Source organism: Chelon labrosus, assembly GCF_963514085.1.
Source record: "Chelon labrosus genome assembly, chromosome: 7".
Classification (NCBI taxonomy): Eukaryota; Metazoa; Chordata; class Actinopteri; order Mugiliformes; family Mugilidae; genus Chelon; species Chelon labrosus.
The window spans coordinates 16,211,601-16,237,108 of NC_140343.1; the positions used below are offsets into that span (position 1 = coordinate 16,211,601).

At 41.1% G+C, this 25,508-nt stretch overlaps 1 protein-coding gene across 11 annotated transcripts; it reads left to right on the top strand.

Moving 5' to 3' along the window:
* Positions 1–273: 273 nt before the first annotated feature.
* Positions 274–25,508, top strand: tcf3b (transcription factor 3b). Of its 11 annotated transcripts, none has more exons than XM_084548789.1 (21): positions 274–807; positions 3,686–3,782; positions 5,552–5,624; positions 10,709–10,782; positions 11,461–11,536; positions 12,044–12,084; positions 12,328–12,460; positions 12,888–12,934; positions 17,016–17,115; positions 17,235–17,335; positions 17,533–17,656; positions 17,808–17,866; positions 18,366–18,441; positions 18,898–18,962; positions 19,172–19,360; positions 19,943–20,054; positions 20,248–20,395; positions 20,715–20,768; positions 21,393–21,628; positions 21,747–21,898; positions 22,002–25,508. In XM_084548789.1, the coding sequence occupies exons 2-20, from the start codon at positions 3,708–3,710 to the stop codon at positions 21,890–21,892; spliced, it is 1,929 nt and encodes a 642-aa protein (XP_084404915.1). In that variant the 5' UTR covers positions 274–807; positions 3,686–3,707; the 3' UTR covers positions 21,893–21,898; positions 22,002–25,508. The 11 variants fall into 11 exon arrangements, with proteins under 11 accessions (XP_084404915.1, XP_084404919.1, XP_084404920.1 ...); XM_084548793.1 differs by having other exon boundaries at positions 21,396–21,628; XM_084548794.1 differs by having other exon boundaries at positions 19,946–20,054.

Genomic DNA, 25,508 nt, shown 5'->3' on the forward strand with positions numbered 1-25,508 from the left:
AACGAGAAAGGGGGCACACCAACCAGAGTGATAAAATGATGTCAGCGGGCATGTTGGAGCCCCCCTCAGCCAGCCTCCCTGAGCATACAGGGAAAGTGAGCGTCAAGAAGAAGGCGGGCACTAATTGGATTCAAGGCCGCCTACTGGTTGGAGCTGCTGTCAATCAGCCGTGCGCACCCTCCCATTGGCTGAGCCCCTTCGCATTTATCGTGCCATCTCGTCAAGCTGCTGCTGTGTAATCGCAGGTAACTTTCTTACGATAGCCTTCCGCTGGACGACCTAGTGCTGGTAGCGCTCTAGCATTTTGAGGATTGCAGACACGGTACCCGAAATTCAGCGTCGGAATTATACATTTTCCGTCGCTTCGACCGCCGGGAGACGTCCACGCTGCGTTTTTTCCTCGGAAAAATAGCCCCATCTCTCAAAGGCGTTTGAAATCGGACACCGCTGGCGTTGAGGCCCTCACTTTTCGTGCGGAGGGATACGTTGTTGCGTCTGACAATGTGGACGGAGGTGGTGAAGATGTCTACGAGAAGAATGAAATCATCTCAGTTGTAACAACAAAAAAGGAAGACGTGAGATTAGTTACTATAATAGATTTGTTTGCACACAGACTTGTTACATTGAAGCAAACACGTGGGCGCTGCGTGAATAGCAGGCTTTCCCGGGACAAAAGGAAGACATCTACTGTGCTCCAATGCGTTTCATGCACTGAGGTCGAAATTCTCTCCGAAGTTTTATGTTTTTCCCCTCGCGAGTCTCGGCTTTTCTTTTTACTGTTGGATATCAGACACTTGGAGAGGAGAGGTAAAAACACATTCTTACTCTTTGCGTTTCGGGGGAAAGTTGCATGATTTCGACGGGTTTCATTGACACCTATTTTGACGGCTGCAATTGTCGAAAAGTTTTCGGGAATGTGTGGTTAAAGCGGGGGGATGTTAAGTTTTTTTTTTTTTTTTTTTTTTTTTTTTGTCTGGTTTGAGGTGGCGAGCCAAGTGTGTGATGGTCTCCGCACCGACCACGGAGAGGAGGAAATTACTCCTTTGTTCTGCAAAAAAAAAAAAAAAAGAGAGACTCCGTTAACGTTAAATGTTAGCGCTGCCTAACGAGCCTCATTTTGTTTTTCACCGTGTGCCTCCGCCACTAGCTCGAGCTAGTAAGTGGAAATATTAATTCTGTCGTTGCTGTCGAGCTTTTTTAGCTAAACTTTGTGTCGTGTGTTTTTTTTTTTTCCCAGAGAGAAACTTAACTTTCCATAAATCCCCCTTTGGTAGCCATTTAAACATTCCTTTATGGATGTGTCTGGCCACCAGCTAGACTTATTTTATTGCACATTTGGCAGGAAATTCCTCATGCTCCCACCCCCACCGTCTCCTCCACTGAACTCCCTCATAATGCACGACTTGAACCCTAATAATTACGCGAAAGAAAGAGCTCAGCATTTGTTGCGTGAAGTTTTTTCTTTCCTCTTTTCTTTTTCTTTTTCTTTTTTTTACTGGAGCGTGGCTCTCTCCGGGTCAGGGCCGCTGCACTTGTTTTACACTGGAAAGACACAACCCGGAGATTATGGTTTTTGTTAGCGCTGGAGGACGATGTCAACAAAATAAATGGTGAATGGGTTAGTTGTCAGCAACACAGCAGCCTGGCCCTGGATGTGGCCTAGCGGGGCAGATCAAACACTGCTCAGCCTACATCCTGTAGCTCCATACGTGTGTTTACTGGCATTGTTGTAAACAGTTTGGCCCGAGGTGTTCGTTTATGAAAATATGTTTGTGGCACGACATCTTTTGAGCCGTATTTGAATCAACAGTTGAAAATGCTTCTTTTTTTTTTCTCCTTTCTCTCAACACCGCGGCCCCTTGTTTATTCCTTTTAGTGCTTTGTAATAACACGTGAGATAAACACGTTATAGTTTTATTATTATTATTATTATTTTTACGTTTCTCTTATTTTAGCATTATAGTGCTTTAATAGTAGTTAAAGTCAACAACAACTATCCTCAAAATTAAAAACCAACTTAATGTGGCTCATCACTCTGTTTGGAGGCCATGCTCAAAACACCCAAACTTAAAGTCCTGAATTGATTCATTTTTCGTTAGTGGCGTGTGTTTATTAGCTCAGTGGCTTGGTTTTAGTAGCAGCACAGGCTCTTTTGTGCAGAATGACCTGCCTTCTCTGCCTTGTGTGGGGTGACAAAGACCCCTAATCTGCTTGCTTCAAATATTGATCCAGCAGTAGCTGAAGATGCCATTTTGTTGTATTAAGCCCCTCCATGTGCTCTGCTCCATTTAACTCGGTGGTTAGGTATTATTTGGGGAGTTTATTTCAGTGGTGTGTATGGTCTTTCTTGGCCTTCACATGCCATCTTATCCCAAAAAGTTTGGGGCGGCCATGACAGCCATCTTCCTTGCCTATATACACTTGGGCTGATGTTTTGCGTATGCTCGCTTGTACCAAGGTTAAATTAGTTCCACTTGTCCAAGTTTACCATAGGCTCGGACTGCAATGTTTGTTTCCCCTGACATGACTTGTGTTATTTTCATACATGCAACAGATGATTTATTACTTGTTTGGTTGCAGGTTGTTCCAAATTGCATTTCTTGATAAGCAAATTCAGAGTTTCCTTTGTTTACATCTGTTAAAATTTGCATTTTCTCACACATACACAAACATTTATTTCTCATCAGTGTATGCTAGCACTGAACTACAAAAGAGGCTGTAAAAGCACACCACCTGTTGGTGTCCAAGTGCCTCTATTCTTCCACTTGCTCCCCTTACCACTGGTTCCCCTGTGAGGCTTGCAGAACCACCGCTCAGCATCAGAGAGCGGCCTCAGGCTTGCGTTGGAATGCAAAACACAGAGTAAATCCAGTATTCATGCTCACTGTGTCATTTGACAAGGTTCTTTCTGAGCTGACATATGGTAATTTGGTAATGACGTGTTTGCATACAGTCATTAGCTCTGCCTTTCACCCCTATTTCCTTGGGCTAACAATAGTCCCAATTATGTCTGTAATTGTAAATGTATTACATTCTCTTTTATGTAGCAATGATCGACATATGGTTGTGCTTTGTGCCAGGCTTGCGTAAAATGAAAGGCATTTTTTTTTTCCTTGGTAGTGATTTAAAGGCAGAGTATTCATCACTTCATGGCAGCGTTTCTTTCACTTGATAAGAAAGCAGTCTGATGGGGGAAAATAGCATTTTAGAGAAGATCTGTTTGTTGTATTTCTTATCCCCATGTTGTGTTTTTTTTTTTTTTTTTTTCCGTCATCGGTCTATATTTCAACGTGGTAGTAATTTGAGCTGTATGTTTTTGCCAGCTGAGGCTCACTTCTCAAATACTCATCATTTGCTTATGACCTGCATGCGTTTTTATACGTTTTTTTGTTTTGTTTGTTTTTTGTTTTTATAATTTTGATGTATCGGCGACGAGAAAGTTGCCTTTGATTTTTAGAGGAATGCTGACATACTGCACCCCTGCACTGGTGTTATTATCTTGGGAGAGAAATGACATGCCCAACATGAATCATCTCATGGGTTAAGATAAGGGTTGCGTTGTAGCAAAGGTAGAGTAGTTTGAATCATTCATTACCACCATTGTCCCCATTTTTTAAGAGGTACATGTAACTTCTCTTTGTGCTTGCTAGTGCCATTAAAATCCTGTATCAAATTTCTCTCATAGGGTTTATTAGAGACTGAAGGGTATGAACGAACAGCAGCAAAGAATGGCTGCAGTGGGAACTGACAAGGAACTCAACGACCTCCTGGATTTCAGTGCGGTAAGAGAGCGGGAGAGCAGTCTGGGTGGTTCGGGGTGGCAGTGGGAGAAAGAGAGGGCGATACAGGCTTGGGGATGGGCAGAGGAAAGCTGGAGGTCTAAAAAAGAAAAGCGGGTTAAGGGGCGAGGAAAGACACTTTTAAATTTCCCCAAAATCTTCAATCTTCGCGTTACCTCAAGATGTTTCCATTCTTCATTATTGGCATGCAGTGGTAGTGCTGATCGCATCAAAGTATAGCAGGTAAAATACTGCTATACCTCAGGGTGATGGGTGAAAATGAATTCAGGTTTTAAATATAGGATATGTAGATGATGCACAGATGCAGGCGACAAGGAAATGGATCCCACTAATGACCTATAAAATGTAAATAGTGAATCAGGAACAACTGCAGGAAATGGTAGAAATAATTTCACTATTGTTTGTCGTGTTAACAGGATCTTAGAGTGGAATATTGTGGTGCATGAACTGGGATGAGCAGACGACTCCTGTGTGACTTTTTGTCACATTTCTAGATTTTATAAAAGACATTTTCACGGAGAAGCTATCCCCAGACATTATCTACAAAGTGTACGGGGCCATTCTGTTCAGCTTTTATTTACCTGCGTTTCATTTTGTTATGAAGGCTTTTTCAGCCGACATAAACATATCAGGGCCCCAGTGGGGCTGTGTTAGTTTTTTCTCCCAATAACGTTGCTGGTAAGACCAGTTTTGGATCATTATTATGAGTGGGGCACAAGAAGTAAAACCCAAACTGACTTTTGATGAATATTTGTCAGCAGACGTGAAGCGGAATTAAATGATATATATATGTTTTTTTCTATATATATCATAGCAGGAGTTACTAGCTTGTTAGTTGTTGGTAGAGCTCCATTATAACGACTTGCATGATGCAGTTAGCTGCTTTGTTAATATAGTTATAGTCTCTGCCACACTGCTGGTATTTAAACGAAACCTTATCCCATGAAAGAAAAACGCACCTTGTGTTGTGAAGGGAGGTTGTGGGAGGTTGTCATTAGACAGTTGGGCTTGTGTTAGAAAAGCTCAGATTGATCAGCTGCCAGTTTGTTTCAGCAGATGTTCCGTTTAAATATGACATTGATAATTGAGTGTGAAACTGTTGAACATTGTACAAACAAATTTCCTTCGTCCTTTTGTTTATTTGCTGGCTAGTCTCAGAAAAGCACACCTGATTGGACGTAGAATAAAGGAACATATTCGTGGCAAATGCAATAATGTGTAATGGAAGCAAAGATTGTTGTCTAAATCCGCTGTTTGACTGTTTATACATTTGAAAAAAAATATATGTGCAGTAATGTCAAATGGTGCCAACCGGTGTCCTAGTTATATTACATTTTTTTTTTCGTTTTTAAAGATTTGAACAGTAAATTTTGCCATGTCGGTGTAAAACGTCACATAGCAGATAGTTAAACCACACACCATAACCTCATGGTAAAGCCCACAGTGGGTTAGTCTTGTCAGCATTTTCAAAGTTCAGCTGCTATATGCTCTTTGTTCTGGAGCAACGTACCTCTGACTACAGACTGTATATTATTGAAAAGTGTGAAAATGATGCCATTAACCTGTAGTGAAATAAATTGTTTGTATCTCACATTATTCTGATCCAAAACTGAAATGCATGTAAGGAAAAGAACACACAACTGATCGACATATATGTGTGTGTCACGTTAGTTAATTCTGGACATAGGAAGTGTGAAGTGTGGCATCATTTCCCTTGTTAGTTATGGTATCTCTTTGCTTTTGTCTTGTAGATGTTCGCGCCTCCAGTAGCCAATGGGAAAAACAGGACAATGACCCTCGCCAGCACTCAGTTTGGTGGATCAGGTAAGCTTTTAAGCTTAATCTCAAAGCGGTGTTCCTGCTTTGTATGTACTGCATGTCTTCACTAATGTTGGTTCTCATTCTTGTGTCATTTGAGATTTTTTTTTTTTAACCGACTAACTTGTTACTGTGGCTCAGTGTAAGTTTGAGCAAAGCGCTGGCATACAAATGTATTATTGAGAAGTCTGTGGTCTTAAGTAGTTACGTTAAATGCAAAACTAGGAAACAGAATTTAAAAAAAAATACAGTTTTTGCAGCTGATACCGTGGAGAAAGTACTTAAAGGTCAGCTCACTGAGATCAGAAAAACATATTTTTTTTTCTCTGAACCTTTGCGGTATCTATCACGCAGTTTCAGTTTTATTTGCACTGACTTTAAGGTCTCTGCTATTGCTCAGGTGAGTTTTATTTGTGGTGCTCAAGGCCTTACAGTATTTCAATTGAAAAACTCCACAGGTACATACATTTCCAGAAACAGTGCTCTTTTTAATTCACAAACCGAGAAAGCTACAGCTTGATTGGTTCCTGTTTACTCATGTGTCCAGATTTTAAAGTGCAAACTAGCTGCAGTTAACTCAGTCAAGCACTTGAATGCTCCGAGTGAGCTTTTCTCTCTTCCTGAAGGTTATTAGTAAGTCGTGATACTTTCGTTCCTCTGTCACCCTGCCAACCTGGCGTGTGAAATCGAGTCACACTCCCCAGTGTTCCCCAGAGTGAGAACTTGGCCACAGAGGAACAAAGGCAAAGAAGGGGCTTATGGACTTGAAACGACTCCCCCACCCTGAAGTGTAAAACACTCCTCCCCCAACACAGCACAGGGCTTTTACCCCCACTGATCTGCAGGAAATGGCTTGAGTCTGAGACAATGTCCCTCACCCCCAGCTCGCAGCCTCTTAAACTGGCCCAGCATGCAGTGAGTGGCCAGAGTGAGCGAGAGAGCTTGTTGAATAGAGGGATCAGCCCGTGGAAGGCAGGATCCTGTTTGTTTCTATTACAGCAGGTAATTACTAAGCAGTAAGGAGTTAATTCCTCCCCCCTCCTCACATCCCAAAGTGTGGCCCTCGGTCATTGACGCCCATTTTAATGTGATACTTAAAGCTGTCACTTTTAACTTTGGGAGACCTCCAGGTAGCCGGTAACAGCACCAGAAAGTTAAAATGCTAACATGTGCAAATTCCAGCGTGATAGTTTCTTGTAGATCTGTGTCATGTTATAACATGCATACCACTTTGAACACAGTCCAGACTTCACAAGGAACAAGTCTCTTTTCGACAGACTATACGTATGAGGAATAAAACCCCCACGCTTTGACTGGATATATAGTATTTCTTAGATATGGCTTTCTCGACTAGACTTGATGCTTCCATTTTTTGAAGCTCAGCCCAAATGATTTCTTTTTAACAGTATTATAGGGCTACAGGCCTGGCAACCTATTTATTATAGAAATGATAACCATTAAAGAACAATGTCCATCTATGACGTCACTTAGGCGGCTTGTATATTCAGGGACCCAGCAGCGCGGGAACGGCAGCGAGCAGCCTAGTGGCCCACCAGACCACCTCTATTCATCAACACAAAAGTGCTCAGAGGGGTGCTAATTGCATTAGGCGTCCTTCTCCCTTCCTCAGTGGCCAGAGCGTGTGTGTGTGTGTGTGTGTGTGTGTGTGTGTGTGCGCGCGCGCGCGTGGGGAAGGGTGTGCCGGTAAGAATGGAGGGGAGAGGAAAGAAGGGGGGGAGAAAAGAGGATTGGCAAGAAGTGTGGGATGTTGTAGAAGTAGGGGAGGCAGAGTGTGACGGTGTGTGGTGGGAGCTGGCCAAGCCCTCAAGCCTTCAGGCAGGCGTCCCCTCTGTCACCTCTGCAGCTGCTGGCAACGTCTCCAACCCCCATAAAAAAAAAAAAACAACAAATACACGGGAGGCGACAGGCTCGCTTCCCTGAGATCACAACAAACAACATTGTGAATTTACGCATGTGGTCTCTCTAGGTGGCTAACTTACTAGCCACATGTTTAACTTTTGCACTCTACCTGCAGACAGCTGCAGCATTGTCACACATTTTCTATGCAATGGTGAGATGAAAGATCTTAGGCTCCACAGAAAGAGGAAATCTCAAAGGCGTCCAGTGGCTTCCTTCTTCAACTAAATTAGATGTTTTCAGAGCCTGCAGCCATGAGAAGGCTTTGTGCCTCAGAAAATAAATATTTTTCCGGGCTCGGGCTGTAAGTCAGTATTTGTCTTGCCTTGTGAGTTCATTCACACTAACCATGCCAAAATCTAGATGGATGTGACATAAGTCCAGAGAACCTGTTGTTTTCAGGCCATGTTGACATGTTTAATGTTCAGGTCTAATTCTTAGTGGATACGGGTATTTTTAATGTTGATTTATTTGTATTGATCAGCTACTAGAAGCAATATTGTTAGCTAGGTGCATAGCAAGATTCAACAACATGAAGAGTGAATATATATATATATCTTTTCTAGGGCAATAGTAGTGTAGATTAGTAATGTTCACATTATCTTTCTAAGTAGTCCATTCTCTGAAAATGGAAATGATGTGACTTCTAAACTAGCAGGAGCTATACTGCCCAAGTACTGAGATGCTGTGTAATCATAGATGTTTTGTTTGTATAAACGCCACTGACAAGACAAGCATTAAGCATTTGGTTGTAATTCAGTTGTCTGCAGTGTTGTTTTTCATAAATGGCTCTGAAAACCTGAGATGATCTTTGCATTTCTTTAATAATGCAATGCAAAATCTAATTTTGCTTGTATCCACTGAAAATTGCTTTTCTGCTTCTACAATTAAAATGTAAACACAGCAGAAAACTGTAAGCCGTCAGTGTCCTCTAAATGCACTGCTCTCAAAGTATCACATTGTATAATAATAATAATAGCAACAACATTTAATATCTGCAGTTTAAAAACAAAAAAGTAGGTGCTTAAGAGCAATGCTAGCAGAGAAATGGTACGCCTAATATTGAAATAAGAGATTGGGTTCATCGGTTTCAACAGTTTCATTTTTGTTGTTTTAAGTTTGGTTTAAAGTAAGGGCTTAAAGTGTTTTTTGCTGGCCAGCAAAGCAGATGTAGAAACACTTAAGTGACCTACTTAAAAAAAAAATGGCCGTTTCTTGCTTATACACAATTTCTCACAATTTCCCTATTGCGGGACAAGTTTTTTCTTAATTCTCTTAATTATTATTTAGTTATAAAAGTGGAAAATTGTAACATACACATCCTCATAATATTGTCTTCAGTGTAGTGCCAGTATACACTGTGATGGATGTGAAGCTTTGTCCGTCATTTTAAAGAATATTTGACATTGTTTTATTATTTGGCACACCTTTTGGTGAAACTGAACGACTGAATCACAACAATAGGAAGAGCTCTCTTCTGGCATAGTTGGGCTTTCCTAGGCGTCGGTGTCACCTCAGCGGCTTTCCACCTTGTTTTAATTGCCTTCGAGTTAATTACTCCAGTAAGTGTGAAACAATGTTGTCAGACTTCTCCTGCGCAGCCGTGCTTTCGCTCTATCTGCTGCACCCCCGTTGGCCAAATGGAGGCTTCATAGGAGGATGAGTGTTGTATTGAAAATAGCTGTGAAGTTACTCTCTTAACTCTGCTTGCCGGTGGCCTACGCGGTGCAGGTTATTGTTGACGGAGATAATTTGAGATTTTTAGGGGATTGTAGTGCGAATGTGTTCAGAACATCTACAAATACTTGAGGTTTAGCCCAAGTGTTGGATGAAGCTTGAGTGTCTCGAACAGGAAACAAGGTGTCTGAATTAAAGCATGCGAGGCTAGAGGAAGACGGGCTCTTTGTTGATGTCTCGCCTCTAAAGTGGATTTTATTCTCGCTAATTTGGTATTACTTCTCCTGGCACCGAGCATTGGCTGAAGTATCTCCATACAAATTCTGTCATCTTTATTTAGCAGCGTTGCTCGTCACCAGTGTCCTGTGCCATTGGACATGGTTGACGGTGGTGCAGTGCTTTATTAGTGCTGTGGCCTTTCAGCTGGGCTGATCTGACAGTGAGCAACACTGATCTTTTGAGGTCCCCTCTCCTCCCTGCTTGCCTGATTCTCCATGCCACTGGCATCAGCTCCATAGATCACGGCTGTCGCAGCGTGTGTAGGTGCTTGCACCGCTCTGTTAGTCTCATCACTCATTCTCACTCGTCAGCCAGGCTGCTGATCTCACCCAGACCCCTCTCACTCTTGTTCCTTCCTCTCTCTCTCTCTCTCTCGCTCTCTCGCCCCTCTCTCTCTCTCATCCCCTTCTCCTTCCACCCGCTCACTCTCTCTCTTTTGCTTTCTCACACACATTTTTTTAATTAGGCAAAAATCAAAGACGAAATATGAATATTCATAAGGAAACCGCATTAATATGCACAATTATGCAAATCAGCATGCAATTAAGCCTTGTGTCTCCAGAGAGCCTGGATAGCATTAGTGCATTAGACAGGGAGAAGGGGATGATGGGGGTATTTTGGAGTTTTCTGCTCCACCAGTCTTTTGGCTGTGTTTTCTTTGTGCCACATATCGCTTCTTTCTTTACCTAAAACAGAGTGTGGTTCAAATTTTTGGCTCTACACATTTTGGTTTCGTGTTATCCTATGTGTTTGTGCGTGTGTTGAATTGACTGAGTGGAATTTAAATGTGGTGTAGATGACATTTTAACCTCTTGGATTACATTAGAATGTAAATGGTTAATTTTCTGCTGTTCAGTGACCATAATGAACACTAATGGAAACACTAAGCAGCATCTCCTACATGTTTTCCCCAGAACTGGTTTAACATTGGCGTGCATCTTGAATGCAACGGAAACCTCTTTGATCAAAAGCAATGCTTATGTTTGGCTCGTGACTAGCCGATTGCGGCCACTAACGAACATTGAACGTATAAACTACATAATGGTGACAGATTTCACCAAAATTGGAGCATTTCTACGTATCTGCAGAAATGCATAGAATAATATGTTCTAATTCATTTTAGTATTTAGGTCAGACTGCTTTCTAAAATATTTATACTTCACACTAACATGCCAATCATCTCTACCTGTCAGTCTGAATAATATGTCTTTTTACAGCAATAGACGAGCGCAGCGGCTCCGGGTCTTGGGGCTCCGCAGAACAGAACAGCCCCTCATTCAGCCAAGGACGGGTAAGACCTAAATACACTCGCACGCTTTAGTCTGACATGATTTTAAGTTTGCAGTTCTAAGCAGTAACACCAGATGCTGTGATATTGTCACACACTCACACATACTCAGTTAATCACTCTGCCATAGATGAAAACACGTGTCCCCCCCACTCCTCCTCTAACCACCACAACATCTTATTACATTTTCCTGGAACCATGTTCGATTTGAAGTGGTAGTTTTACTTTCTACCTAACAACTTTGGCCCAGGATCCTGCATTGGCAAGCTCTCTGGTAGCACAGAACCTCAGTTGAAGCCCACCGGTAATTGCAGCTTCACATACACCATAAATGTCTTGGCACAACTCTGTGTAAATACAAGGAACGGGGGGTGAAATGGATGCAGCAAGCTTTGATTACCACAAGTTGATAATTAAGAAAGTCGGTTTGAATCCCCCGAGCTGATGCAGATTTGTTTGGCATGGATCCTGTTAGTTAGACAGAAAAGCGGAGGGAGGGCAACCACTAAGCCATATAGGAGTTTTAATAAGATGGAGATGACCTTCAAGAGTGGTTGTAGTTTAGGTATGCAAGCGTGTTGGCGTGTGTTTGTCTTATGTTGTCTTCTACATGTTGTTTGTTTACATTTTTTCTGGTCTTTTTAAGGTTAGTCATGTTGTTTTGTGTCTACTATTTTTCAGCAGGGCTATGGAGAAGGACCCCACTACAGTGAGCATGAGGGCTTGTCCTCTCCATTCATCAGTTCAGGAATTGCCAGTAAGTTCTTCTGTTGGATTTCTGTAAATAGTCTTTTACATGTGACTCTTATCTGGTAATGTAACTTGGGAAATATGTGTTGCCCTTAAGTGGTGTCAGTGTATATAATTTAATTTAAATCTTCTTTAGGAATGCTGCTTTGTCACACTCCAGTTTTAAAACGATCATGTCGATAATGGCCGACCTGACTGTTATTCATTCTTTGTTATGACCGCACAATTGTTTTCTGGATGCCAAAATGTGTATGTGTGTCTACATGCATGTATATGTGCGTGCCTGTGTTCATTCGTTGAGTGTTGAGGCACTGAAGCAGAAACCTTCCCTAGGGTTTTGGCTGGCGGCGGCTTTATGCAGCTGAGCGTACTGAAAAAGGGGAGGGCATCTCTGGACTTTTTGTACTTTTTCAAAACCTACTTTCCATTTGAATTAGCACACACCAATGCGTCTTAATGTGTAATGTGCAGGGTTTCATGTGCACTAAATACAACCATCACTTTCACCTCGCAGGTAAAAACGAGAGGCCACCATACCCTCCCTTTGGAAGCCAGGTATGTTGACACTATGCCTGTTCCTTGCAATTCACTGCAAAGCTCTGCATTCATGAGGCCTAAATTAAAGTAAGGAGGCAGTGTAAAGGAAGCCCCGCTTTCTCACTTCTCTTTTCATGTTAAGCACTTTGAATTTACAACAGTCATGGTTTCTTAGAAGAGAAACTATTTCGTTGTACTATGCTTTCCCACGCTCGTGTATATATTATTAGTTAAGCCTCGTCTCTCTGTCTCTTCTCCTAGCCTGGTTTCCTTCCTAGCGACATATCGATGCCCAGCCCAGATGCCATGTCCCCCTCTGGTCTCAAGTCCGGGTCTCAGTTTTATCCGTCTTACCCCAACAACCCCAGGAGAAGGCCGCCTGATGGAGGCATAGGTAAAAGGCATGGGGCATGTGTGCCCAGTAAATCGGGTTTTCCATCTACTGATATTATAAACGTTAATATTCATTATTCATTCATTAATATTACTGTTAATGTTGCCCCGATTTGCACACACTGCTTATGTTGTCTGACCAGTGGGCCAAAATTCAAAGATATTAAGTTAAAATAAGAGTACCAACAAGTGTACGGCTTTTGCATTTTAAATTTTGTCTGTTTGATAAATTTAAAGCTGTATGCAAGACTTCATTTACATACACAGACACTGTGCTCTATGTTCTGCAGTTGAAATTAGAGCAAGCCCTTGATGAAACTGCACCTGAACTGACATAACATTTCCAAATGCATCTTTAGCCAAGTCCTTATTTGTTGTTGTTTTTTTTTCCGCCTCTTTTTGTCTTTGTCTTTGCTGCTTGCATGTAGACACCCAGCCAAAGAAGATCCGGAAACCCCCTGGCCTGCCATCCTCGGTGAGAACTTATTTCTGCTCGTCTTCACCGCTTAGAGCCAGTTCCCTCTCTCTCTTTCTTTCTTTCCTTCTCTCTCTCTCTCTTTCTCTCTCTGTTTCTGTCCCTCTTTCTTTCTACATGTACGCTGCTTCTGGTTGAGCAGTTCTGTGACAAACGGGGGGTAAAGACCCTCTGCTCAGTCAGGCTCTAGGCTAGCTGACAGTTAGGAAACTCGGGCCCCAATAAACATCATCACTGTGGTTGTCTCTGCGGTCAAGTGGTTTCAAGTGCTGTGCAGGGCTGATTGTCATACAGACGAGCTATTTTATAGGATTTTGAGGTGCTTTGTCAGGTCGGTTAACTTACCTTCTTCAGTGGCTCAGTTTGAATTATGTTTCCATTTATGTTTCCATTTTCTTTCATCCAGTTTCAAGTTTGCTTTGTAAAGCTCAGAGTCTAGAAAATCGTTTCCCCTTTTTACTACTTTTAACTTTTTATACCCTCTCTCTTTTTTTTTTTTTTTTTTTTTTTTTAGCCAGCGCATTATATAAACCAGTCAGAAAGTTGTTTGGCTAAATAACAAATTGCCCAGAGTTTCACCTATAACAATATAAGTGAATAACAAACTTGGCATTTTTTAGTTCCTCAATATCAACTTATTTGCAAATTTTGTTCCTTAAAATAGTTAAAGTACCCTTAAATACATGTAGTTAGATTTGTAGATTCAACATCACTTCTTAAAAATGAAAAGAGGTCAAAGCAGTATGAAGTATCTCTCAGTGCTTTGATTCACTGCGGCACCAAGTGTCAGATTTTGTCAGTGGGCCCAGAGTTCCCAGCAGCTGATGTGTGGAAGATGGCAGCCGCATAGCTAGAAACACTCGTCATTCTTACATGTTTGAATGTGCACTGAGTGGATGTTGCTGTTGGTTTAAAGGGACTTGACAAAGGCTTGATTCCACATATATTTATAAATCATTTGCATAATCTAAGTTTGACTCCTGTGCTGATTACCCACTAGGGCTGTCAAGCAGTTTCATCTTCTGTAGAAACGGTAAAAATGACTCAGAGGTGTTTGCCTGATTTGAATACCACAATAAATTTTCACGCCCTTCTTGTTGTTTTATACCTTAACTAACTAAAAGTTCACTACAGATCTGAACCTACTCGTGTGTTGCTTTGTAAAAAGGCAAACCTGATCGTCAGTAAGGACTCTACTGGGCATTTGCCTGTGTTGCTGTTAGAGCTCAGTCTTGATGCTTTAGCTGCCACTGGATCATCAGCATGAAATATTGCCATTACACAAACATTTTCTGTAACCCTGTCCTCATGCTACTGTAGTTCTCAGATGACATTAGTGACCTCAGAGACTGGGAATGGAATCCGTGCATCATCTGTGCCCCCGTGTTTCAGGGCAACACCTCAGCTAAAACAAGTTATTGACCATTTTTAGCTCTGACTTTGGTTTTGCCATCTTTGTATATTTTGCACAAATCCTAATAACAAAAACTTGACCAACTTTTGACGACTGAGATGACTAATGCTTAGGCTGATGTTTTTTTTTAATGCATGGATGAAGGGTTTATATGGCTGACTAGGTCCAGATCAGAGCCACGGATGCTTAATCTGGCAGGAAATTAAGTGAAGCATTAATAGTGTTGCTTTTCCACTCTTAGTTTGGGATAACGGTTGCAACTGATGCCACTACTCCAACCGGCTGCTTTGCTTAGCGAGTGTTTATCAGATTGACTTAATAGTCTGTATGTGGACAGATCAGACTGAACCTGGTTAACTCTCGGCTTGGCCCATTTTTTTGATTTCTTGTTTGTCAAAGAAAAGAAGTTGTGTAACGTCACTGCTGCCGTCCTCCACCTGTGGGTGTTGTCGTGTTGAAGTGGCTGCTGTCGTCTCTGTGTGGAGACACACTTTGCCATACTGACTACATCACAGAGATTGAGTGTGAACACCGTGTCTGGCCGAGGCCCCCTTTTTTTTTTTTTTTTTTTTTTTTTTTTCCTTCAACTGTCTGAACCTCAGTCATTCCCCACGGTGTGAACGATGGCTGCGTGGTTTTAGTGCGAATGATGAGATGTCTGTGTGTGAACCCCCCTCCCCCACCTCGCCCAGCCCTCCGCCTACGCTTCACCACATGATGGCCTGGGTGGGCCTCCCCCTGTGAGTGACCCAGTTGTGAGGCGCAGTGCTTGCGAGGCCTCTTAGCCCCGTGTCTGAGCCCAGATTAATGACTGCCGATGATGATCCTGTGGTCTTCCTTCCCTGCTATACTTGTCTCTTCCTACTTCTCATCAACGGACTCTTCTTTTTTCCTTTATCTACTTTTAATACTTTAATCATTGTACTTTACATAAACAAATGGCCAAATAATAGCCACAACATAAATGCCATATCTTGACAGCTAGCCGACGTCTGTCTTCTACCGCTACCTGTGCTCAAGATCCTCACCTTAATCTCATGAACCTTCACCTCCTCTCATCTGCAACAAATAAACAAATACGATGGAAGAGCTTCTCTTCTGCCCCCTAGTTGTCCAGTAGACTAACCACAAACCATTGTGGTCGAATCAAGCGCTTCGAGGTTGGTTTGATGTTAATCTTCATCTACTCCCACCCCTTGCCGCAACCCGTGTTTTTCTAGTGTAGAGACCTTTACACGGTCATAACCTGAATTACATTAAACCCCTATTAGTTGAGGATTTTACCCTAGAAATCCCTTTCTTCCGGAGAATACAATTATCCAGCAGCACTAGTCATTGTGTAGTTCTGTGTTCCCATCTAGAGCAGCAGGATTCACTCGACATTGTTCCCCGTGAAAGAACAACTCAAAGCCTATTGTTAAATGAAGCCATCTCCATCATGTTTTCCCCTGAATTAACCGTGATCATTTTAAATCCCCTGTTTCCTTCACACTCCCCTGGCCATATCAAGCTTTGTTTAAGTCATTTAGATTACCTTCTCCTGTCCCCCTCAACACCCCTTATCTCTCTGCCCATTTCATAAATCATCAGGGCCTTCATTTTTTTTCCCCCTCAATCCTCCCCCTTGCCCCTTTGCCACCCCCTACCCACTGCAATTTCTCCCTCTCCCTCTCGTTCTCTCTCTCTCTCTCTCTCCCTCTCTCTTGCTGACTGGATCCCAGCCCCCATCTCTCTCCCTCTCTTCGCTCCCTCTCCTCAGCCCAGCTGCCTGTGGAGTTGGATGTGGTCCAGGAACAGGCAGATGGCTCTGTAATTAGAAGTGCATCTCTCCATTCCCTTTCCACTTCTCCCTGTTAAATCAAATTACAGAAAAAATCCCTTCTCTGGATTAGCATTCTTTGCAGCATAGCCTCCATTCTCTTTCTCTCTTCCTCTATCAGCCGTGTACTACAGAGGAGGAAAAGACGGACTGAGTGGCAGCTGAATGTGTCTGGAAACTAAGGGCTTCTATGCTTGTCTTTAGTCTGTGTATTCTCAGGGCCTGTATCCGTTTTTATCACCGATAATTTAACAAGATGTGTTATTGGATTCTTAACGGTGCTAATATAAAAAGTTGAAATTCGTCAGAGCTGGTCGTTTTTATATGTCCAATCCTCTGCCGATGCCATGCAGAGTTGTTGTAGTGCTAGTTTGAGGACGTAGCTGTTGGATTGTGCTTGGATGGGTGTGTTGGCTCACTGAATGCATGGTATGTGTGCGAGCTGATACTGAGTGTGTAATAGGGAGGGGCTGCAGGCCAGGCAGTGCGATGTCACTGGGGTCCCAGGAGCTAGAGGAAGTGCTCACTGTGCACTGGGATTCAAGCCGTCGCTGTGCCCAGCATGCCATGGCCACTGTGTTCTCCTCTACATGCAAGGAGCCGGCCTTCCTCCACCATTGGCAGACTCCCTCTCGCCATCTTGTGGCCACTAGAAGCTAGTTTAATTGATTCTTCATAAGGATATGGTGGATTTTTTATTTCATTATACTACTTTATCAAAATGCTTGAGGTTATGAGATACATATATATTTTTAGTTCCAGACTCGTCTTAAATATTATTTCCAAAGGACAGATTTCTTATTTCAGAAATTGTAGTCCAGCTGCTCATCACCTGTGTGTTTGTTTAGGTGTATGCTACCACATCTGGTGACGACTATGCCAGAGACAATGGAGGATATCCTGGTGCTAAGCCTGGAGCCGTCTACCCTGGCTCATTCTTCGTGCAAGGTAATCTTTCACAAAATATACATTTTTATTGTCATTGTTTTTTTGTTTTTTTTTTCCTCTTTTTTTCCTCATTAACCTGTTTTTATATATTTTTTTTAATGTTCTTTCACTTGTGTCAGAAGACCCTTGGTCATCTTCAGGCTACTCTGCCATGCTGGGTAATTCCCCTCACATCGGACAGCCAGGCTCCTTCTCTGCAATTAACCCGCAGGACAGAATGGTGGGTAGAAACGGCCTCATTACGGTTTTAATTTTATCTGTATTTCTGATTAAGAATTGAACTCCAAGTCTGGAACAGTTATTTTAAATTTGGTAACATTTTCTACATTTTAATTGAGCTACTCTCATTTTTCACATTGGCTAATTTTCTGTGATCAGTTTTTGTGGCTTATAAAGCTACTTGTATCCCTTCTCCAGAAGCGTCACCCCCTGCCTCTGTCCCCACAGAACTATCCTCTGCATGGAAGCGAAGTCAATGGCTTCCACTCAGCCCCCACCACCTACAACCACACACCCGCCATCAACGGGGAAGGCATTATGGGTAAGGAACAGAAGAAATGACAAAAGTATCACGGTAGCGTCTGTCATTGAATCAACTGCCGTGGTCATTTCATTTTTATTATTTTTTTTTCCTTCTCTCAAGAACAAATTAACAGGTCATCTGACTCACATGATTTATTTTGTCTCTGCAGCCAACCGAGGCACCACAGCTGGCAGTTCAGGAGATGAAATTGGGAAGGCTCTTGCCTCAGTGAGTTCTTTTCTGTTTGTTGTTGGTTTTATAAATTAGTGCTGGGCAGTAAAACACTTGAATAATTTTCCCGGCTAAGTCTTAATTCCTCTGACAAAGTGAAAACTGATGGCAGACTCTCCCAAAACAAGACGGATTAAACATAAAATAGTTTTGTGCTTTACACATTAGCATAAGTAAATAAAATAGTTTTTGATCATTTATTTTTTGCAGATCATCCGCAAACAATAAGAAGTTATTTGATTAGCTAAAATAGGGTTTTGCTCATTTTCAAGATGATGACAACACTTATATGTTTATATTAATCATTATTATGATTATTCTCTTTTCTTAGCTCTTTTTACAAGAAGCAGTTTTCCTGATACACATATGAGTATTTTGTGATTTTGTATGATGTATTTTGTCGTCGCATATTTTCACTCAAAATCTTAGATTTATTTTAATTATTTATTTTTTGTTGTAAATAATGTTAATGTGTTGTTTTGACCAATTCTTTTAGATTTACCCATCGGACCACAACAGTAATAATTTCTCCTCGGCTCCATCTACTCCTGGATCTCCTCAGGCTATTGCAGGTACAGATCAGTTCTCACATAAAGAATATAAACACAGTCACAAATGAATACATTATAACCTGTAGATAGATGTGTCTTATTAAACAACATGAAAAATAATCTGGATTTTCAAGCATTTAACTTGATGTAAGATTCATGTTAACCTTGGAGCTGTGAAAATTTGGCCAGTCAAAGTGTTGGTAAACTGAGTGAGGGTGGTTTTATCTTTGTTTATGTTTGCTTTAAATTGCCATTCAACCCCACATTTGGATTATGTCGGAGGACCTTCATTAGTCCAATTCATTTACTTTTTCCGTTTGATGGGAGCCTTGTTTTTGGCTCATGAATCAGTTTAACTTGTTGAATGAAAATGATTCTCTACATTTTTAACAGCCTTTTGCTCAAAAATGCGTCTGCAGCTCCATCTGGTGTAAAGTCAAGAATTACAACTTAACACAATTCCAATATTTCTCTCAGGAGGAGCTCAGTCTCAGTGGCAAAGACCAACCACACCCAACTATGAAGGGCAGCCACATACACTGGTATGTAGAGGAATCTCTCTTGCTGCATAATTTTGAAGTCTGAAGTTGCCCATATTGATGTAGTCTTTTTAGCATTGCTTATTTTTATAGTTTCATGTGCAATAAGACAAATGCACTGTTGAAATAACAATGTATTTTTCTGAGCCTTATTTCCTTTTCGTTCTTTCATTATGCTGATGTCTTGGCTCCTTTTTAATGTATTTATAAAGCAGAGTAAATTGGAGGACCGCTTGGAAGAGGCCATCCATGTTCTCCGTAACCATGCTGTGGGCCAGGGCTTAGAGGGCGCTGACATGCACAGCCTGCTGTCCTCAGTACACAACGGTGGCCTCGGAGGCCTGTCTCCAGCTTTCCCCAATGCTAGCCTTGCCCTCAGCAACAGACATCCTACTGCTATGGTGAGTCACCTACTCTTCTCAACTTGTGTGTTCTTTTGAGCGTGTTTGATGGACACTTGGGATTTTGATAGGATTAGTTTGACAACAACACGAAGCAAACTAAAGTTCATTTCATTGTGTTCAATGTGATTCAGATGCTCAGTAATTTATGAAAATGTGTCATTATTGAGATTTAAATGTAAATATAAAAATGATAATGTTGGTTGTGTTTTAATTTTATGCTATAATCTGTTTAAATAGATTAATTTGTTGCTCTGTTTGCAAGAAAAGTTGCTTGTGACTTTATTTCTACAAGGAACAAAACATTTTTGCCATCTGCTGGCCAAAAAAGACAATGACTTTTCATGACTTGGTTAATATTTTAGTGGAATCGGTAAATCTCAACTCACAACATATACATATTGTTAATTATGAATTTACAAAGTATATAATTAATTTAATTTGTTCTTGGAGTTTTTTTTTTTTGTGTGTTTTGCAGCCAGCAAAACGCAACGCATTTCATTTTCAGTCTGAGTTGTAGTGATGTGCTTTTGCTATGACCGTTCTTGTGAGTTTCACATGATTTCTGTCCACCTTCATCAGCAGGGAGGGAAACATGAGGAGCCCACAGGCCTTCCACCCAGCAGCACCCTCCTGCACGGTCATCACGCATCCGGACCCACACCGTCAGCTGGACAGCCAGAAGGCTTTAGCAGTAAGTTTGACAAATAATGCGATTTCATTTTGTTTATTCGTGGCATGAAGGTACTGAATATGTTATACATAAACTAGTGTGGTCTCTTTTGAAATGAATTAACTTTCCATAACATGACTCCTATTACATCCCCTCCTGAAGTTGAAGGTTTTTAGTGTCTTAGCATTTAATCTTCATATTTGTGCGTCCCTAGGTCTCCCTGGTGGTATGGCGCGCTCCACACACTCCTCCAGTAGCTCAGACATCAAAAGAGAAGACAGAGAGGACGATGAAAACTCATCTGTTGGAGACAAATCAGACGATGAAAAGAAGGACTCCAAGGCAGCGCGCAGTCGAACAAGGTAATATCCATTCACTTTTTTACCCTCTGTACCTGTGTTTGTGTTTCCACTCGAAAAATGGTATGTTGATGTAAAATCCAAGTGTGTTCATTCATTTTTTTTCCATTCATTAAAATATTCTATCCTACAAAAGTGGCGATTGTTTAGTCAGTCTGAGAATATAAAGAGAGCCGTCTAATGCTGGAACCTGTCCACCACAAGGCTACACATGCCATTACAGTGTAATTCATCTTCTTTCCTTTGTTTCCCGCTGATTGCCCAAGCTATGTTAGGTGTTTAACAATGTCAAAATCCCCCTTCCTTCATGTCACGTTTTCAGAAAGGAGGCGTTGACCCTCCAGATGCTCTCTAGCCTTTCAGACCCGAAAGATGAGTAAGTTTCTCCGAAAGAGAATCAATTTGTAGTGCTTTGTTGGCTGTTGCCAGACGCCACTCAAAGCCTGTGTTCACAGACCTGGTGTCAAAAACTTGACCTGAGTCTTTGTTATATTATGACCTGAACTATGTATTTGCTGCCTAAGTTTTAGACTTGGTAGTAAAATTCCTGTCTGTGAATAATTACACGCACTACAGACAACTATTCTGAGGACGACATTACAATAGCAAACAATACTGTACAAGGGCAAAGATTCATCGTCTCAGTTTTTGCTGTCATTTGATTTCAAACTTGAAAGTAAAGTCCTACAATTCACACACAAGGTTGAATGTCATTAAGAGTGAATCTATCCAGTTTAAGCGTGCATTAAGTCTTATGAGGAAATGATTATGTAGAGTGGGAGTTACCGCTTCTTGTGTGAGAAGTTACTACTACAGTCAGTACTGTAAAAATATTATACATCTCATTTTTAGTGCATTCATTAAGTACAGAAGTGTTGGTTCTCGGTCTGGGCTCTTGACGTTAAACTACACTGTAGCATGAGAATGTCTGTGTTTTATGTTTTGTTTTGGAGTTTCTCCTTCCTGCACCCGGCTTCATTACTTGATTTTTCTCTCTAAGTAGTCTGGACGAAGATGATGAGGACCTTCCCCCTGAGGTGAAGATGGAGCGCGAGAGGGAACGGCGAGTGGCTAACAATGCCCGCGAGCGTCTCAGAGTACGGGACATCAACGAAGCATTTAAGGAGCTTGGGAGGATGTGCCAGCTGCACCTCAGCCATGACAAACCTCAGACCAAACTTCTCATACTTCACCAAGCTGTCAATGTCATCCTCAATTTAGAACAACAAGTCAGAGGTCAGTCTGAAAGCAAGATGTTATGCGTCAGAGTCATAGTTTTCCTGACCTGTGTTAAGCCCATTTTATTTGTTTATACTGAGGAGTCCTGTTTCTGCTTTCCCTTTCTCTTTGTCAGAGCGCAACCTTAACCCCAAGGCTGCATGTTTAAAACGCCGTGAGGAAGAGAAGGTGTCTGGGGTGGTGGGTGACGCACCCATGCAGCTCTCAGGAGGCCACCCTAGCATGGGAGGAGAGGGCCACAATCCAGTTGGCCACATGTAACACCAGGTAGGCTGCAAAGATTGCCTTTTGAAATAGAAGCACACACTCACATTTTATCAGGTGTTAAAGAAGTTTATGTTAGAAATAATGTTTGTGGTCCTTTTCACAGATCTGGTGGTGTTCCCCTGGCTTTCAGAGGATGTGGCCTTAACAGATTTCTTCCACCCATTACTCTCAGTGTGTGTGTATATGTGGACATGTCTGTGTGTTGTCCGTTCAAGTTTCAAGATGCACATTCACACACACTCGTACACACGCATACTGCCAAAACTGACAAAGCCTGTTTGTCTCACTCCCAACCATGACTACAAGCTCAAATGTGAAGAACTTTTTTTTTTTTTTTTTTTTTTTTTTAAGTTTTGCTTTGTTTTATACATGTTAAGATTTTTATTTTCTTTTGGTTTCCACATGATGTTGGAACGCTGGAGTACTTTTTGTCCTGCCACACACATTGGGACTTCACACACTGCCGAGAAGTGCTCTGGTGGAAACAAAAAAATGGAGACCTAAACAAACACAAATTGAATCAAGGATTTGTGCCTAATTGTTACATGTTTTCTATTTGACATTTAAGCAAATTGCTTTACATGTGAGGAACATTTATTGTGAGGGATTGCTTATGTGTATGAGCAATTATTTTTTTAATGTATGTCATTCCCAGCGTGATGGTACAGTCTTACATATGTTATGTAACCAAGCCCATAGTTGAAGCTGAATTGTCCAAGCTCTGTGACTTTTCCTTGTGTGTTCGTGTATGGAGGGTGGCGGAGAGGTCGCAAGGCAAAGGTCAAAGTTTTGACAGTTCAAACACAGCTTACATGAAAGACGGGAACTCTGACCAAGAGAAAGTCTCTGACTGGAGCCCGCTCTCGTCCCACAAGGCATCTGGAGACTTGGAATTAAAGACTTCTTCCTTGAAGGTTATGAATTATCCAAGTGGTAGAATCTGTCAACAAAACAAAACTGTTCTTCCTATTTGTTGACCACAAAGTCTAGTGTTGCTCCAGTAGCCCCTTGTTTTAGATCCAGGTTTTTGTACTGCTTTATGTACTAAAGCATACATAGACAAGACAAAGCACAGTTGTATAGTTTTAGGCTGGAAGTTAAGTGTTGACCTGTATTGCATTTCAGTCCCTGAAAGTTTGTATAAAAGCCATTTGACTCACTCGCTAAGTGATCAGCCCCACTTAGTGCTTTCTTAAAATGGTTTACTGACAGTGCCAGCAGACTTTACAGCTCAAGTCTTTCCCCTTAATTGATATTCTGTAAAAGACAAAAAAAAAATATCCGGGTTACTTTACAGGAGGAATCTCATCGGTCTGAAGTTGTTAAAGCAGACGAGCCTCTGTGTAACCGAGGCTTTCTTTTCTTTTCTAAATGAGCATTCCCACTGAATTACAGCTCCTCACCTTCCTCCTGAGTAAGTGTGTTCTCACGTTTCTCACCGAGAGAAGTGTGACATGTAAATTCACATCATACATTATTCTGTTTCATTTTTCAAAATTAAATATATATAAAAAATATATATTTTTTGTTAGTCTATACATTGTAGATTTTTTTACATAAATGGCAATATTAGTTTGAATTTTAGAGTGTATTGTAGATGAGCTGTATAAGGGGATATTTGACATATAAATGAAATTGTTCAATTCAAAATCGAACTGGGATGGCAGAGGAAAAGGGTCAGGTGGAAAATGTTTGGAAAAGCGTTTGGTGTATCCTTTTATATTCCAGTTTTAGTTGTAAGGCGTATCATCAGCTACCCAGATGAATTCTTTCTTTCCATTTGGGACGTATGTGGACAGAGTACATGCCGCCGTCTTGTTGAGGAGTTCGTTCGTACTTCTTCTTCGGCAGTGAGGCACTGACGACAAAATGCGGGAAGGGATTTTTGTCTTTAACAGTAATTATGCAACTGGTTTTTGAATGTAGCTACCATACAAATGTGGATCGCCTTCATTTTCAAAGTTGTGTTCCTGGGTTTCGTCAGTACAGTATGATAGTTTTCGTTTCACCTTTTTTCTAATGTCTGCCCTAAACCAAGTGGCTCTCGGTGTGCGGCTTTCCTGCACATTAATTCTGGAGGCAGACATCATGATTTTGGTGGATGGTAATGGATAATGTGGAGAACAAAACAGTGTTATTGTGATGTTGTTCCCATGTCATGTTGTGAATGGTTTCTTTTTTATCAACATGTAATCACAAATGGGAGGTAGAGAATTGTGTGTGTTTAATTTCTACAAAAAAAAAAGAGATGAAGAAAAAGACCTATACAAATCAATAGTGTGGCCTTTTCATTCTCAAGACTTAAGATGTCATGATGGGAGAGTGATACCTTATCAGTGCCTGAACTTGTATTTTCATTTAAGACAATTTTATTTTGTGAACCATATCATTTCATTTCATGGAGATTAAAGAGGTACTTGTTCATTCCCCCACCCTCCCTTCTCCTAATGCTTTTTTCAATTTTCAGGAAGAAGTTTAAATGGTATAAAGAGATTTTTCTTTCAGTGTATCTAGTTAAATAAATAAATGTTACGTAGATCTTGTTTAGTTTTTATTCCTTTTTTTCCCCCCCTAATGATTCAACTGGATTTTATTGTCCAAACTGCTGTTTAAGTTAAGGTCACGGGTCCAGGTCATGAGTTTTCTTTCTAGTCTGCCCTACATTTGCTTAATCATTTGACATGACAGGGTTCAAGAGACGTTGCTTTTGACTCTGATTGTCTGCCTTCGATGCACATAAGCGTGTTTCAGCATGTGTTCCTTCGGTTCCAATGTAGGGGATATTATTTTCCATAGTAGATGCAACGTCTAATGATATGAAGCATTTTAAATTTCTGTATATCGGAGTGTAAGCCCTTTGCTGCAGTGATTTCAGTGTATGTAGTCATTAGTGACATTTCTCACCCCTGACCTTTACTCTTCCAGCTCCTCGGAGGTGTTGACAGTGACTTTTTGCAAGAAGTACTGATCTCTTCTTTCCAAAAAGTTGTATTTTGAGTTTTTATCTATTATTACAATATCAGTAAGTGTGCTGAATATTGCGGAGTTGTTCCAAGAGAAAATCTGACTAGATGTCCTTTAGTATTCTGTGAGCATCCCATACTTACTAAATTATATGGTTTGGCAACTTGATTTCTTGACACAGGCCTCGAAATAGATTTCCGACCTGCAGGAAAAAAAACATCCCCGATTACTGCAGGAGCATGCAAAGTTTCAGCTGACGGGCTTTGACTTCTTTTTCTAAAAGAAAGCGCTGAAAAGAAAAACTTGCTTTGTCATATCTTTGTTGAACTAAAAAAAAAAAAAAAAAAAAAAAAAAAGGGGTGAGACCATTGAGTGTTAAATACATTCACAGGTACAGAGCTTGACATCTTGGAGTGAGGATACTGTTGACTCCTCCAGGGTCTTCAGAGTGCCTCCCTCAATCTCTCTTTATATATATACATATATAAATATATATAGTTGAGAACTGTCCTGTATATAACAGTAATGTAGCAATAAATGTGCCATTTTTAATAACAGATTATACCTTTTCCAATGTCTGGCTTTTGAATATTGTATACATAAAAAGGAAAATAAAGGAAACCATTGTAATAAAGGGATTATTGTA

Excerpts from the sequence above, each read along its gene's own strand:
- tcf3b (XM_084548789.1), top strand. The coding sequence starts at position 3,708 with ATGAACGAACAGCAGCAAAGAATGGCTGCAGTGGGAACTGACAAGGAA. Across the intron at positions 19,361-19,942 it reads ACAGACATCCTACTGCTATG|CAGGGAGGGAAACATGAGGA; the intron begins GTGAGTCACCTA and ends CACCTTCATCAG. Across the intron at positions 20,055-20,247 it reads ACAGCCAGAAGGCTTTAGCA|GTCTCCCTGGTGGTATGGCG; the intron begins GTAAGTTTGACA and ends GTGCGTCCCTAG.